This window comes from Emys orbicularis, chromosome 18 (assembly GCF_028017835.1).
Source record: "Emys orbicularis isolate rEmyOrb1 chromosome 18, rEmyOrb1.hap1, whole genome shotgun sequence".
Taxonomy (NCBI): Eukaryota; Metazoa; Chordata; order Testudines; family Emydidae; genus Emys; species Emys orbicularis.
In genome coordinates this window covers 21,152,913-21,166,743 of record NC_088700.1, presented here as the reverse complement: position 1 = coordinate 21,166,743, position 13,831 = coordinate 21,152,913, and the positions used below count along the sequence as shown (strand labels likewise).

The 13,831-nt window shown below is 56.8% G+C and overlaps 1 protein-coding gene across 1 annotated transcript in view; it reads left to right on the top strand.

Moving 5' to 3' along the window:
- ABCA2 (ATP binding cassette subfamily A member 2) overlaps window positions 1-13,831 on the top strand; it is a 62,779-nt gene that overhangs the window by 32,332 nt on the left and 16,616 nt on the right. The window contains exons 21-30 of the mRNA XM_065418938.1: window positions 9-111; window positions 784-1,112; window positions 3,126-3,339; window positions 4,689-4,794; window positions 5,395-5,506; window positions 6,152-6,212; window positions 6,765-6,939; window positions 8,501-8,616; window positions 9,807-9,954; window positions 10,329-10,452. Coding sequence (XP_065275010.1) covers window positions 9-111; window positions 784-1,112; window positions 3,126-3,339; window positions 4,689-4,794; window positions 5,395-5,506; window positions 6,152-6,212; window positions 6,765-6,939; window positions 8,501-8,616; window positions 9,807-9,954; window positions 10,329-10,452 — 1,488 coding nt within the window. The remainder of the gene's footprint in view (window positions 1-8; window positions 112-783; window positions 1,113-3,125; window positions 3,340-4,688; window positions 4,795-5,394; window positions 5,507-6,151; window positions 6,213-6,764; window positions 6,940-8,500; window positions 8,617-9,806; window positions 9,955-10,328; window positions 10,453-13,831) is intronic.

Below are 13,831 nucleotides of genomic sequence, written 5' to 3'. Positions count from 1 at the left end.
CTCCCCAGGTGACCTGCCTCCTCTGATCCTCTCGCCGTCCCAGTATCACAACTACACCCAGCCCAAGGGCAACTTCATCCCCTATGCCAATGAGGAGCGGCGCGAATACCGGTGAGAGGCCTGGCGCTGCCTGGGGAGCAGCGTCCCAGGCCCCCGTCCTGTTCCCCACGCCCGCAGGAAGGGGGGGGGGGGTTCAACCACGCTGCCGCAGGGTGCCCCGCAGTGACTGTGCTTGGCGGGGGAGGCCGGGCGCTTCTTGCAGTGCAGGATCATTGCTCTGAATCTGGCACTGATCCCCCCCTGAATCTGGCACTGCCCTGCTAGCAGTGAGGGGTACAGCCCTCCGCAGGGCCCTCGCACAGGCTGCCGGCTGTGTGGCACCTACAGAGAGCACTTCTATGGTGTGCCCAGCTGTTGGCCGTTGAGGCCTGTCCGTGGCTACCAGCCTGGGCTGGATTTGAGTCAGTGACCTGCCAGTGAAAGGCCCTCTAGTCCCTCCCCTGTGCCGTCCAGTCCCCTTCAGCCCCCAAGCCAGAGTGCAGGCTCCACGCCCCAGCTCAGCAGACACTGCAGTGGTAGGACTCGGCACTGGCCAAGCCCTGTGAGGAGCAGAGCCCCTGAAGCCCGTGGGGGCCTGGCCACTCCTGGAATATCACGTTAGGAGGCTGGCCTGCAAGCAAGAGGGTTTCTCAGGTCCGTCCTAGGGAGCATGACTGACCCAGAGGAGCCACGGGAGCGTCCCCTGCTCGCTGAGCCCTTCTCACCCGCGGTCCCTCTCCACAGCATAAAGCTGTCACCCGACGCCAGCCCCCAGCAGCTCGTCAATACCTTCCACTTGCCCTCTGGGGTGGGGGCCACCTGTGTGCTGAAGACGGCCTTCAATAGCACCCTGGACCAGCTGGTGCAGACCCTGAACCTCAACAGCAACGAGTCCAAGATGCTGGCGGCCAAGTACTTCGACGCTATGTGCGTCAATTCCTTCACCCAGGGCCTGCCACTCTCCAACTTCGTGCCACCGCCCCCCTCCCCGGCCCCCTCCGACTACCCCGTCTCCCTGGATGACGACATGGTGCATGCCTGGAACTCCACCACGTATCCCTCCACTGTCAAAGGTAACGTCTGGCCTGGCAGGAATCAGGGAGAATAGGGACCTCCAGCCAAGCAACACATTCCCTACCCAGCCAAGGCAGCGGTGGGGGAATTAGAACCCGGGTCTCTGGCGTTGCCGTGGGACCCACAGAGCAGCACATTTTGCTCCAGCTAGTGCAGGCTTGTCTGGGACTTTCCCATAATGCCTTTCAGGGAAGGGCAGAGCTTTACTGGGCGCACAGGGTTTAGGAACATGGGAATTGCCAGACTGGGTGAGACCCGAGGTCTGTCTAGTCCAGAATCCTGGCTCTGACGGTGGCCGGAACCAGCTGTTCAGAGTGAAAGAACCCCACCGTAGCAGATGTGGGATAGTCTGTGCCCCACGTAGATATCCTCATCTCTAATAGAGATCCGCTCAAACCCTGAAGCATGAAGTTCAATACCCCCTCCAAAGTATTTGTTAGTGTAACTCAGAACTCTGGATGTTCTTGCTGTCTGTATAAGCACCTGATTCCTTTTTGAATCTTGTTACGTTCTTGGCCTTGGCGACTTCCTGTGGCAGTGAGTTCCACAGGCTACATGTGTGTTGTGTGAAAAAGTCTTTCCTTGTATTGATTTTGAATTTGCGACCTTCCAATTCTATTGAACGACCCCTTGTCCTTACACTGTGAGGCAGAGATAACAGGAGCTCTGGATCTCCCTTTTCTAGACCAGTGTTTTCAAACTTTTTTTTTTTCTGGTGACCCAGTTGAAGGAAATTGTTGATGCCCGTGACCCAGTGGAGCTGGGGATGAGGGGTTTGGGGTGTGGGTGGGGGTCAGAGCTCTGGGCTGGGGGTGCAGGCGCTGGGGATGAGGGGTTTGGGGTGCAGGAAGGAGCCCCGGGTTTGGGGGGGCTCAGGGCTGGGGCAGGGCATTGGGGGTGCTAAGGCAGGCTTCCTGCCTGTCCTGGCACTGCAGACTGCACTGCGCCCTGGAAGCCGCCAGCAGCAGGTCCGGCACTTAGGCGGAGGCAAGCAAGTGGCTCCACGCGGCTCTCGCCTGCAGGCACTGTGTCCACCCGCCATTTCCCATTGGCCGGGAACCAGCCAATGCAAGTGCGGAGCCGGTGCTCGGGGCGGGGGCAGTGTGCGGAGCCCCATGCCCTCCCCCCACCTAGGAGCCGGACCTGCTGCTGAATAGGTAGGGACTAGCCTGCCTTAGCCGGGCAGCACCACCGACGGGACTTGTAATGGCCCGGTTGGTGGTGCTGACCAGAGCCGCCGCGACCCAGTACCTTACGTTCCGTGGCTTAGTACTGGGTCGCGACCCGCAGTTTGAAAGCCACTGCTCTAGACCATTCATTGTTTGATCTGCTGGTATCATGTCTCCTCTTCTTCATCTCCTTTCTAAGGTAACCGTCCCTGTTGTTTCAATCTCTCATATGCTCCTATTCATTCTCCTCACCCGCCCTGAACACCCCTGTGGTTCATTTGCAACTGGAAGTCATTTGAAGAGGCTGAACGATGGGGGCACCTTAAAGGACAGCGATTCAGCCCCAGTGAGCACTTGGGAGCTCATCTCTGTCTGAATTCCAACGCTGGGGGGTGGCAGGAAAACGCTTGCTTTCCCCCTATGAGTCAGGGTACGGATCGCCGCTCCCGTAGCCATACCTGAGCTAGCTTTAATCTGGCCAGCTCGGTCCTGGAGCAGTGAAACCGGTCAAGCCCGCCCGGATCCCTGGCTGATTCCTCCGGCCTCTGGCCTCTGCTGAGGCCTGTGCTGCCCCGGCTCCGCTGCTCTGCTGCCTGACCTAGCCAGACTAAAGCAAACTCCGGTGTGTCTACTTGAGCTGTAGTCGCATTCTGTGATTGCCACACAGCTAAAACCCTCATTCGCTCCTTCCCCTCCTCCTGCCCCAGGTGCTTTCCCCTCTCCCCACGGCTTTCAGAGCAGGACAGTGCTGCAGGGTGCCCTGCCCCTCACCCGGATGCCCAGAGTGGGCGCTCTGCAGAACGAGCGCTCCTGAGGGTCGCCTTTCTCCTCTCGTCTCCTCAGAGACCGTCACTTTGGCCCCGTCCCTGCCCAGCGTCATCCACGAGCCCATCAGATGCACCTGCTCCATGCAGGGGACGGGCTTCTCCTGTCCCAGCGGCGTGGGAGGCCACCCGCCCCAGATGAAGGTGGTGACCGGGGACATCCTGGCGGACATCACCGGGCGCAACGTCTCGGAGTACATGCTGTACACGTCGGACCGCTTCCGGCTGCACAGGTGAGGGGGGCGTGTCCCGCCGGGTCCGAGGGGGCTGGAACAGGACCGGGGGCACCAAGGCGAGGCAGGTTGCCAGCAGCAGGCCGGAGGGGAAGCTGTGATCACCGCTCCAGTAGCCATACCTGAGCTAGCTGTAATCTAGTCAGCTCGGGTCCTGGGGCGGTGAAGGGAGGGACTGGGGGAAGAGCTAAACTGTACACGTAGGGTTGCCAATCCTCCAGGATTGTCCTGGAGTCTCCAGGAATTAAAGATGAATCTTTAATTAAAGTTTATGTCATGTGATGAAACCTCCAGGATATTCCAACCAAAACTGGCAAACCTACATACACGGCGGAGAGGGGGGCGGGTCAGGGGCTGAGCTGACCCCATTGGGGTCCAATCAGACAATCACTGGTTGATTATTTTTTTTTAATTCTGCATCACAGCCAGGAATTTCAAAGCTGGCCGGTGACTCTGGGCGCTCCTCTTTGTGGGGCCCAGCTTGGGACATGTGGTGGGGGCCTGATCTTCGGGGGGGGGGGGGCAGCACTCTCTGAAAGTCCATCTCCAGAGGCTCTGCCTTTTCTGTTTGGTAGGGTTGTCCCTGGGATGTGCTGCAGCAGCCACTCACTGAGCCTGGCTGGCTGGCTAACTAGGGGCACAGAGAGAGCCCACGGCTGGGAAAGCGCTGGCCCTCAGGGGGGCAGGGCAGTAGGATGTGACCATCCTCCCCCTTCCCTCAGGGCTGTCCGAGTCCTCTGAGATTTCCCTCGGGGGGGGGGCTATGGAAAGGAGGAGCCCTGCAGTGGCCACAGCTGTGCTGGGCAGGGACCTACTATGGGGAAGCTGTTGGCCCTCAGACTCTTGGGTGGAGTTGGCTCCTACTCCAAAGCCTGGGCAGACCCACTTGGTAACGCTAGTCCCAATGCCCTGCCGCTGACACCACCAGGTCTCGGTTTCTAGCCCCCCTGCCTAGGCTGCGTGGTGCTCTCAGCTCGCCCCTGGAATGGAGGACAGAGAAGGGCCCCTGGGTGCTCAGTGGCGACCTCTGGCCAAGCAGGGAGCAGCGTGGCCTGGCTCTGAAGGGAGCAGGGGCGCATCGGCTGTGACACCAGGCCTTGTGGGTGAAGCAGCGGGCTCTCAGGGATTGGGTTGTAACGGGTGGCTGGGAGCAGCTCACAGGTTGGAAGTGGTGGCTGGGGGTTCCGGCCGGGGTTCGTTGTCCTGCCCTCGCTCAGGTTCCTCCCGTGGAGCCCAACATTTCAGGGGTGGGTCAGGTCCCATTCTTCCAGCTGCTCGTCTTTCCTCTGTGTCGCCTGGGCTGAAAGAAGGTGGCCCCAGCCTTTCGTTTGCTTCCCCTTCTGCCCTAGGTATGGAGCGATCACCGTTGGCAACGTCCAGAAATCCATCCCAGCGTCCTTTGGCGCCCAGGCCCCTCCCATGGTGCGGAAGATCGCGGTCAGGAGAACAGCCCAGGTAGGGGATGCTCTGAGAGCGGGGAAAGGTTCTGTCCCTGTGTCAGCCCCATCCTGCTTAGTCCCCCGCAAAGACCTGCCCTCCTTCCAGAGTCCCGCCGAAGGGGTCCCAGAGCAAGAGGGATGTACAGGCTTCCCAGCATGCTCTTGGGAAGGGGAAAAAGGTCAGATCTTGTTCCAGGGCCCCTCTCAAGTGAGCTTGTTTGCTGGAGGACAGGTGTGCCCCCCAGCGATCACCCCACGGAAGCTTGCCATGCTGCAGCCCCTGCTGTGGGGTGAGCAGAGGCCAGAGGTGTCTCCAGTGCCCCTCAGCAGCACTCGGTAGCTTGCTGTTATTTAGAGATGGACTCCAATGCCAGCCCCGTGGGCCATGGACTAGAGAGAGCGGCTTTTGGGAGGAAGGGGCTGACCCCAGCGGGCCCCACATAGGGACTCCGTGTCCCTGTGCCAGGCGTTGCAGGATGGATCTGGTGCCAGCTCTCATGCTCTGCCAACCGCCCAAGCCCCTCCGCTTCCCCCGGCCTCCCTCAGCCCCTCCTTGAGCAGGGCACCCTGCTGGAGCTCCCAGAGCTGAGTGTGCGTCTCGGCTCTGCCCTTCCAGGTCTTCTACAACAACAAGGGCTACCACAGTATGCCCACCTACCTGAACGTGCTGAACAACGCCATCCTGCGGGCCAACCTGCCCAAGAGCAGAGGGAACCCCGCCGCCTACGGTGAGCTGGCCAAGCCAGGCTGGGGACTTGGACCTGATGAGCAATAACGAGAATCGATGAGCTGAAAAGCCCCCTGAGACAGACCCCTCCGGCTCTGGTGTAGAATCCAACCACGGGCTAACAGAGGGGGAGGAGGGCAGGCTAGTGACTAGACAGACTCTGGTCTGGCTGCTCTTGCCACACTGGGAGTTGGGTTTGAAAACCCATGTCTGTCTTGAGAGGCTTTGTGGTCTAGTGGTTAGAGCAGGGGATTGGAGTCAGGTCTCTCGGTGGCGGGGGCAGGATTAGACCCTAAATGTCCTTGGGCACGTCCCTTAAGCTTTCCGTGCTGCAGAGTGTGCACCTGTGACACGTGGATGGTGCTGGCTTTGCCAGGCTGACATGGGTCCTGTCAGTTAACGTTTGCAAAGTGCTCTGAGCTCCTTGGATAACGCTACTCCGTGAGCTCTGCAGCGGGGAAGGGAATTCCCTTCAGTCCCCCAGCAGGGAGCTGTTGTAGAGCCCGGCCTATGGCAGAGCTGAGCCGAGGGGCTGGGGGCTGAGATAGCGAGGGGTTGTTCCAGGGCTGATCCACGGGGGTGGGGGTGCAAGGGGCTGTTCTTACACACCGGCTCTCACTATGTTTCCTGTCACGTTTTGCTGCAGGCATCACAGTGACCAACCATCCGATGAACAAGACGAGCGCCAGCCTCTCCCTGGATTACCTGTGTGTACCAATGGGCTCGCGGGTGGTGTGCACATGCCTGGCTGGGGAGTGGGGGCGGTGTTTGTGATGGATGAAAATGGAGGGAGGCCCCCACTAGGTTTTCTATGGCAAAGGTTGCCGGCCCAGGAGGGGAGGAGCTGTGCCAGCCCATTGCCACCCCCTGCGAGAGGCGGAAAGGAGAGAGATCCTGGCCAGCCTGAAAAATTAAGTCACACAGGCCCCCACTCCACGAAGGGATGCAGGCTCCTAATCCCCAATGAAATCCATGGAAATTTGGAGTCTAAATACTTCTGAGGATCTGGGCCAAAGTCTCTGTTTCCATGACTAACAACTAGCCTTATTCGTGCCCCACAAACCCCCACCCCCCTGCACGTGCACACACGGAGAGGCCTTTGGGCTGGTTTCCTTGCAGGGATACCCAGCTGTGAAGTGAGCAGTGGCTTGTGGTATGTGGAGTAACTTGGGGCACAGTTCTCCCACCTGGGCTAACCCCCGTCCCCCTCTGCTTCCCTCCTTCTCGCTGCCATTTCTGCCGCTCTTCTTCTGCCGCAGCCTGCAAGGCACGGATGTGGTCATCGCCATCTTCATCATTGTGGCCATGTCCTTCGTGCCGGCCAGCTTCGTGGTGTTCCTGGTGGCTGAGAAGGCCACCAAAGCCAAGCACCTGCAGTTCGTGAGCGGCTGCGACCCGGTGATCTACTGGCTGGCCAACTACGTCTGGGACATGGTAAGAGCCGAGAAGGGCGGTTGGGCCTCCTCACCCAGACCGGGATGGCGAAGGAGCCTGGGGGCAAGGCGACTGCCCAGGGGCTGTCTGAGCAGGGGCTGATTACACAGGATGTCCGCAAGGGAGGTTTCTGTCCAGCCCTGCGTGCATGGTCCCTGGAGAGTGATCCATCCACAGGAAGGTCCCTTTCACGCAGGCTCTCCCAGTGCAGGAGCGTCTCCTTCCTTCCCCCAGTTAGCAGACAGCCCTGGGAGAAGGGTCTACAGAGCATTTCCCACCCATCAGCTGCCTCATTTATGCCCAGCCAGGACCTTGTCCTATCCATGGGGATCGCTTGTCATGTGGCATCTTGCTTCCCTCGCCTCTGCTGTGGTCTCCTCGCTGACGGTTCGTCTGCATCCTGCCCCTTGCTCCATCTAGGGCATCGGCCCTGGGGAGTGCACAGCCAGGCGGAAGTGAGGTGGCTGGGGGTGGGGAAGGGGTTCGGCTATGGGGCGCACTGGGGCAATGGGCGCCCTGCGTGAGGCACTCATGTCCTCTCACATCCTGTGGGCAGGAAGATCCGTTCTGAACCATGTCCTTTAACACAGCGAGTTCCTCCTTCGGCCTTTCCACCCAGGCCTGGAGTGAGGGGTGGGGGCAGCTCAGACGAGCTGTGCGGGGGCGCTCAGGGTGTGCTCGGCGCTTCCTTGGGCCCATTTTCACGTCTCTGAAGGGGAGTTTTGAGACGTGCGATGGAAGTGGAGATCGGCTGGAACGAGCTGTGAAACGCGCCCAGAAATAGGCCCATTTTGGCCCCTTCAGAAGAACAGGACCACTGGGTGACTGCAATTAAATGTGCTTTGGGACCAGTTCCCCTGCAGCTGTTTCACGCTGTGCCCTGAGGGTGGGGCGGGGCAGTCTCCGCGTGATCTCTGTGCGAGCTGGTCTGGCCCCGGTTCTGCAGTGTCTAGCGCCTCCAGGTCTTTGGGAAAGAAGTCACCGTAACAATCTCTTCATCGCTCTCTTTCAGCCTGCCCAGCCTGTAGGAGAAATAGCTTCCTTGGCGGGTAGGTTATTGGGGTGGGGGTGGGAGGGGTGACTTACCAAGAGCCAGAGAGGTTGGTTTTGTATTTGGCTCTGAGCAGGGTGAGACCAGTTTGGGAGCAAAGCCCATAAGCTGGGGCTTTGTCTGCACTACAGATGCTTTGCCAATATGGCTGCACCAGTGGAGCCCCCTAGTGTGGACGCAGGGTATGCTGAGAGAAGATGTTTTTATCATCATAGTAACACCACCTCCCCCAGCGCTAAGCAGCCAGAAGCCCTGTCTATCAGCATCGCCGCATGCACACTGGGGGTTTAGCCGGCGTCGCTATCTCGGCTTGGGGGGCTGTGGTTTTTTACCCCCTGACCAAAATAGCTATGCCATCAAAACTTTGTAGTGTAGACCTGGCCTGGGTCTCCCACACTGGTCCTGCTTCCCTGGGCTCTGAATTCACTACCTCCTGAATGGAGGATGGGGATCTCCTCTTAGCTCCACCCCAGCGGGTTCACTCTCGTCTTTGGTGCATTTGTTTTCCAGCTGAATTACCTGGTGCCGGCCACATGCTGCATCATCATCCTCTTCGTGTTCGACCTCCCGGCGTATACGTCCCCCACCAACTTCCCAGCCGTCCTCTCGCTCTTCCTGCTCTATGGGTACGTCCACCTGGCTGGCCATCGCTCGGGGCACACGCGTGCTCTGGGAGGGGAATGAAAGGAGAGCAGTGATGAGGGGCGTCAGCAGGGCCCGACGGGGGAAGGTTGGACTGCTGCTGCCCATGCTGTCCCCGTGCTGTGGATAAATGGCCAGCCTGTGGCTCAGGGGCTGCCAGCCCAGCACTAGCGTCACACACACGGCTAGATGGGGAGTTTCTAACAGCCAGCAAAGGAGCGGGGAGCACTGTGTCAGCGGCAGTCTTCTAGCACAATGCCGAATGATGCAGAAGCTGTGTGGTCCTGCCCTCTGGGCTTCTGTTCCGACAGATGTTTTAGTCGCTGTAGAATTATAAATCCTGAAGCCCGACTCATCTGTCAGCCTCTGGGCTGCTACCCCATGAGGCCAGTCCCTGACCCATCCTACCACAGACTGGACTTTCTCCTGTTCCCCATCAACTCAAACTGGAGAACCCCCTGGTTCCTTGAAGGGATGAAGGATGGTCGTGTGGTTAGAGCATGGGGCTGGTTGTCAGGAGATCTGGCTGTGCCAAGAACTTTGTGTGGGATCCTGAGCGAATTGCTTGGGCCAAAATGTTCCCAGTGGCCTCTTGTTCAGGGTGCCCAGCCAGAGACGCTGAGGCCTTGTGTACGCTGGAGTTTCAGCCACTGGTGCAAGGTGTAGACATGCTGCACTGGTGTAGACTGGGGCTTGCCCTGGTGCAGGTCACCCCAGTATCCATCTGCCTCAGTGGCAAGGATCCCAGCGCAGACCAGGCCTCCAGACGTGAGCACCTGCAGCTCTGAGTTCTGGGTGCTCAGCACCAGCCCAAACCCCTCGAGCTGGAAGCCCACAAATGGAAGTTGGGCCATGATCTGGGTAAGGGTGTCCCGTCTGCGACCCGTCGTGCAAGGCAGGTTCCATCGGTGTCTGGGAAGTGCTTCAAGCAAGGCGGAGAGGTTGCTTATGTGTTTTATTTGGAGACAGTCTTGGGGCAGCCGTCACTGGCTCTGATTTGCTCTGGTAGGAGCTGGCTGAGGATTGGCTAAAGCTCCTCTGTGTTTCTAGCCAATGAGCCAAGGAACCCAGAGTTTGGGGCTGTCACTCACTAGGCCTAGTATGAATGGGGTGGGCAGGGCCAGGGCTCGGGCCTGTGTATGATGCACTCACCTTGGTGTTCTGTTTACACCAGCTGGTCCATCACCCCCATCATGTACCCAGCCTCCTTCTGGTTCGAGGTGCCCAGCTCAGCATACGTCTTCCTGATCGTTATCAACCTCTTCATTGGCATCACGGCCACTGTCGCCACCTTCCTGCTGCAGCTCTTCGAGCACGACAAGGTACGTGCTCCTGTGGGCCCCCAAAAAGGGGCAGGGCCAGCCTTCCCTGTCCTGCCTAGCCCAGCCATCCTCAGCCCTGCTAGAACTGCTGTGGGCCAGCCCTGTGATCTTCCCGGTCAGCATGGCCACCAAACCAACGGCCAGGATAGCAGGGAGCCTGTGACAGGTGGGGGAGGGAAGGAGCATGCTGCCACGCGCACTGCGTGGGCCGTAGTGCAGACTGCGTGCCAGCGGTGTGACTCCGAGTCAGAGAGGCCATGCAGGAGATCCTCGCTCTGCATGCTGAAGCCTTTGGTCTCTGGGGCACTTCTACGGGGGTGGGCACAAGGCAGTCTGGGGGTGTGTGTCATCGCCTCCTCCTCCCACCTCGGCAGGACCTGAAGGTCGTTAACAGCTACCTGAAGAGCTGCTTCCTCATCTTCCCCAACTACAACCTGGGCCACGGGCTGATGGAAATGGCCTACAACGAGTACATCAACGAATACTACGCCAAGATCGGTAAGGCCCTCGCTCCGGCACGGCACGGCAAGGGGCAGCAGGTCACTGACCTTACCCACTGGCTGTCCTTGGGACCCAGCGTGGCTGCCGGGCAGGTTTGCGTGGTAGAGAGAGGAAGTGAGAGCTGATGCAGTCTATGGAGGGTAAACGGGGCAGGTACCATCTGTGCTAAAGTCAGGCCAGACGGCTGCAAGAGAGCAATGGAAGGCAGATATGTTAGCCCTAGACTGTTAAAGGCCCTTTTTCTTACAAACTGAGAAGGGGTCACCTCAGGTTAATTAGACACACCTGAATCCAATTAAGAGCTGCCTGAGACCTTTTAAAACCTCCTTCTCCAGTGAGAGAAAGGGAGGAGAGAGGGAGACACCAGCTGTTACCAGGCCAGTAGCAGCCGGGAAGTAGCTTCTCCAGGAGGAGAGGCTGTGTTCCTTCCCACCGGGGAAGCAGACAAGCCCGAGTGCCGGCTAGGAGAAGGGCTGACACCCCAGGACAGACACCCTGTCCCCACGAGGAGGCAGGGAAAGGTGTGGGCAGGGTCTGTGGGACTATTTCCCTTTTTGAGTGGGGAAGGAGCACCCCTTAGGCTTACCCTCAGGCTTATCGTGGAGACTCAACCAAGGGAGCAACCAAGGGGGGAAGCAAACCCTGCCTGAGTGGGACTGATTACCTCAGGCCACCATCCCCAGAGAAAAGAGGTGCTGTCAAGGCTGTATCCCTACTTTGAACTTTAGGGTACAAATGTAGGGGCCTGCATGAAAACTGCTAAGCTTATCTACCAGCTTAGCTCTGGTCCCGCTGCCACCATTCTCGATGGATTCCCTCCCTGGGAAGCCTTGAGAAACCTTTCACCAATTCCCTGGTGAATACAGATCCAAACTCCTTGGATTTTAAACAAGGAGAAATTGACCCTTCCCCCCTCCTTCCTTTCACCAACTCCTGGTGAATACAGATCCAAACCCCCTTTGGATCTTAAAACAAGGAGAAATTGACTCTTCCCCCCTCCTTCCTTTCACCAACTCCTGGTGAATACAGATCCAAACCCCCTTTGGATCTTAAAACAAGGAGAAATCAATCAGGTTTTAAAAAAGAAGGCTTTTAATTAAAGCAAAAGGTAAAAATCATCTCTGCAAAATCAGTATGGAAAATAACTTTACAGGGTAATCAAACTTAAAGAGCTCAGAGGAATCCCCTCTGTCTTAGGTTCAAAGTATAGCAAACAAGATAAGCACTTTAGTAAAAGGTACATTTACAAGTTGAGAAAACAAAGTAAATCTAAGACGCCTTGCCTGGCTTTTACTTACAATTTTGAAATAAGAGAGACTTGTTTAGAAAGATGGGGAGAACCTGGATTGATGTCTGGTCCCTCTCAGTCCCAAGAGCGAACAACCCCTCAAACAAAGGACACACACAAAAGCCTTTCCCCCCCCAAGATTTGAAAGTATCTTGTCCCCTTATTGGTCCTCTGGGTCAGGTGTCAGCCAGGTTACCCGAGCTTCTTAACCCTTTACAGGTAAAAGGATTTTAGAGTCTCTGACCAGGAGGGATTTTAGTACTGTACACAGAGAGCTGTTACCCTTCCTTTTATAGTTATGACACGCCCCCCAAATCACAGATAGTGTTGGACGTTTGGTTCCACACTGGCTGTGATTTCTTTCCTGGAGCTCTAGGAGAAAACAGAGTTAATAAGACACACGTACCTTTAGACATACTACTGATTATATAAAAACTAACAATATGTTTCATTCCAAAAACAATTGTTAACCAGTTAACTCTGGGAAACTTTCCCGGGAGAGTGCATCAGCCACTTTGTTAGAAGCTCCCGAAATGTGTTGTATTTCAAAATCAAAATCTTGGAGAGCTAAACTCCACCGAAGAAGTTTTTTGTTATTTCCCTTGGCGGTATGAAGCCACTGTAGCGCAGCATGGTCTGTTTGTAGTTGGAAGCGCCGTCCCCAAACATATGGGCGTAGCTTTTCCAGCGCGTACACAATGGCGTAGCATTCCTTTTCGCTGATTGACCAGTGGCTTTCCCTCTCAGACAGTTTCTTGCTGAGAAACACGACAGGATGGAATTCTTGATCTGGTCCTTCCTGCATTAAAACTGCTCCCACGCCTCGCTCGGAAGCATCTGTGGTTACTAGGAACGGTTTGTCAAAGTCTGGGGCCCTTAGCACAGGGTCAGACATGAGTGTTGCCTTAAGCTGGTTAAAGGCCTTTTGACACTTATCAGTCCACTGAACTGCATTTGGCTGTTTCTTTCTGGTTAGGTCTGTCAGCGGGGCGGCGATTTGGCTGTAGTGTGGTACAAATCGCCTATAATATCCGGCCATGCCTAAGAAGGATTGGACCTGTTTCTTTGACTTTGGAACCGGCCACTTTTGGATAGCATCCACTTTGGCCTGTAGGGGATTTATAGTTCCTTGACCCACCTGGTGCCCCAGGTACGTCACTCTGTTTTGGCCTATTTGACACTTTTTAGCCTTAACAGTTAGTCCTGCCTGCCGGATGCGCTCGAAGACTTTTTTCAGGTGCTCCAGGTGTTCTGTCCATGAATCAGAAAAAATGGCCACATCATCGAGGTAGGCAACTGCAGATTCTCCCAATCCTGCTAGGAGACCATCTACAAGTCTTTGGAAGGTGGCGGGTGCATTTCGCAACCCGAAAGGGAGTACATTGAATTCATACACCCCTGCCTGGGTGACGAAGGCTGACCTTTCCTTAGCGGGTTCATCTAGTGGTACTTGCCAGTACCCTTTGGTTAAGTCTAAAGTAGAGATGAATTGGGCATGTCCCAATTTTTCCAATAGCTCATCTGTGCGTGGCATTGGATAGTTGTCAGGACGAGTTACAGCATTTAGCTTACGGTAGTCCACGCAAAAGCGTATTTCCCCATCTGGTTTGGGAACTAGAACCACTGGAGATGCCCATGCACTGGTAGAGGGGCGGATTATACCCATCTGTAGCATGTCCTGGATCTCCCTTTGTATAGCCGCTTGGGCATGAGGTGACTCCCGGTAGGGTGGGGTTCTAATTGGGTGAGCATTACCTGTGTCAATGGAGTGGTATGCCCGTTCGGTCCGCCCTGGAGTGGCTGAGAAAATCGGTGCAAAGCTTGTGCACAGCTCCTTTATCTGCTGTCGCTGCAGACGTCCCAGGGTCGTGGAGAGGTTCACCTCTTCCACGCCACCATTCCTTTTTCCTTCATAGTAGACACCTGCAGGCCACTCCGCGTCATCAGTTTCCTGGGCTGTAAACTGGCAAACGTTTAATTCTCTAGAATAAAAGGGCTTAAGAGAATTAACATGGTATACCTTAGGCTTTATGTTGGAGGTGGGGGAGGCTATGAGATAGTTAACAGCTCCTAGGCGCTCCTGGACCG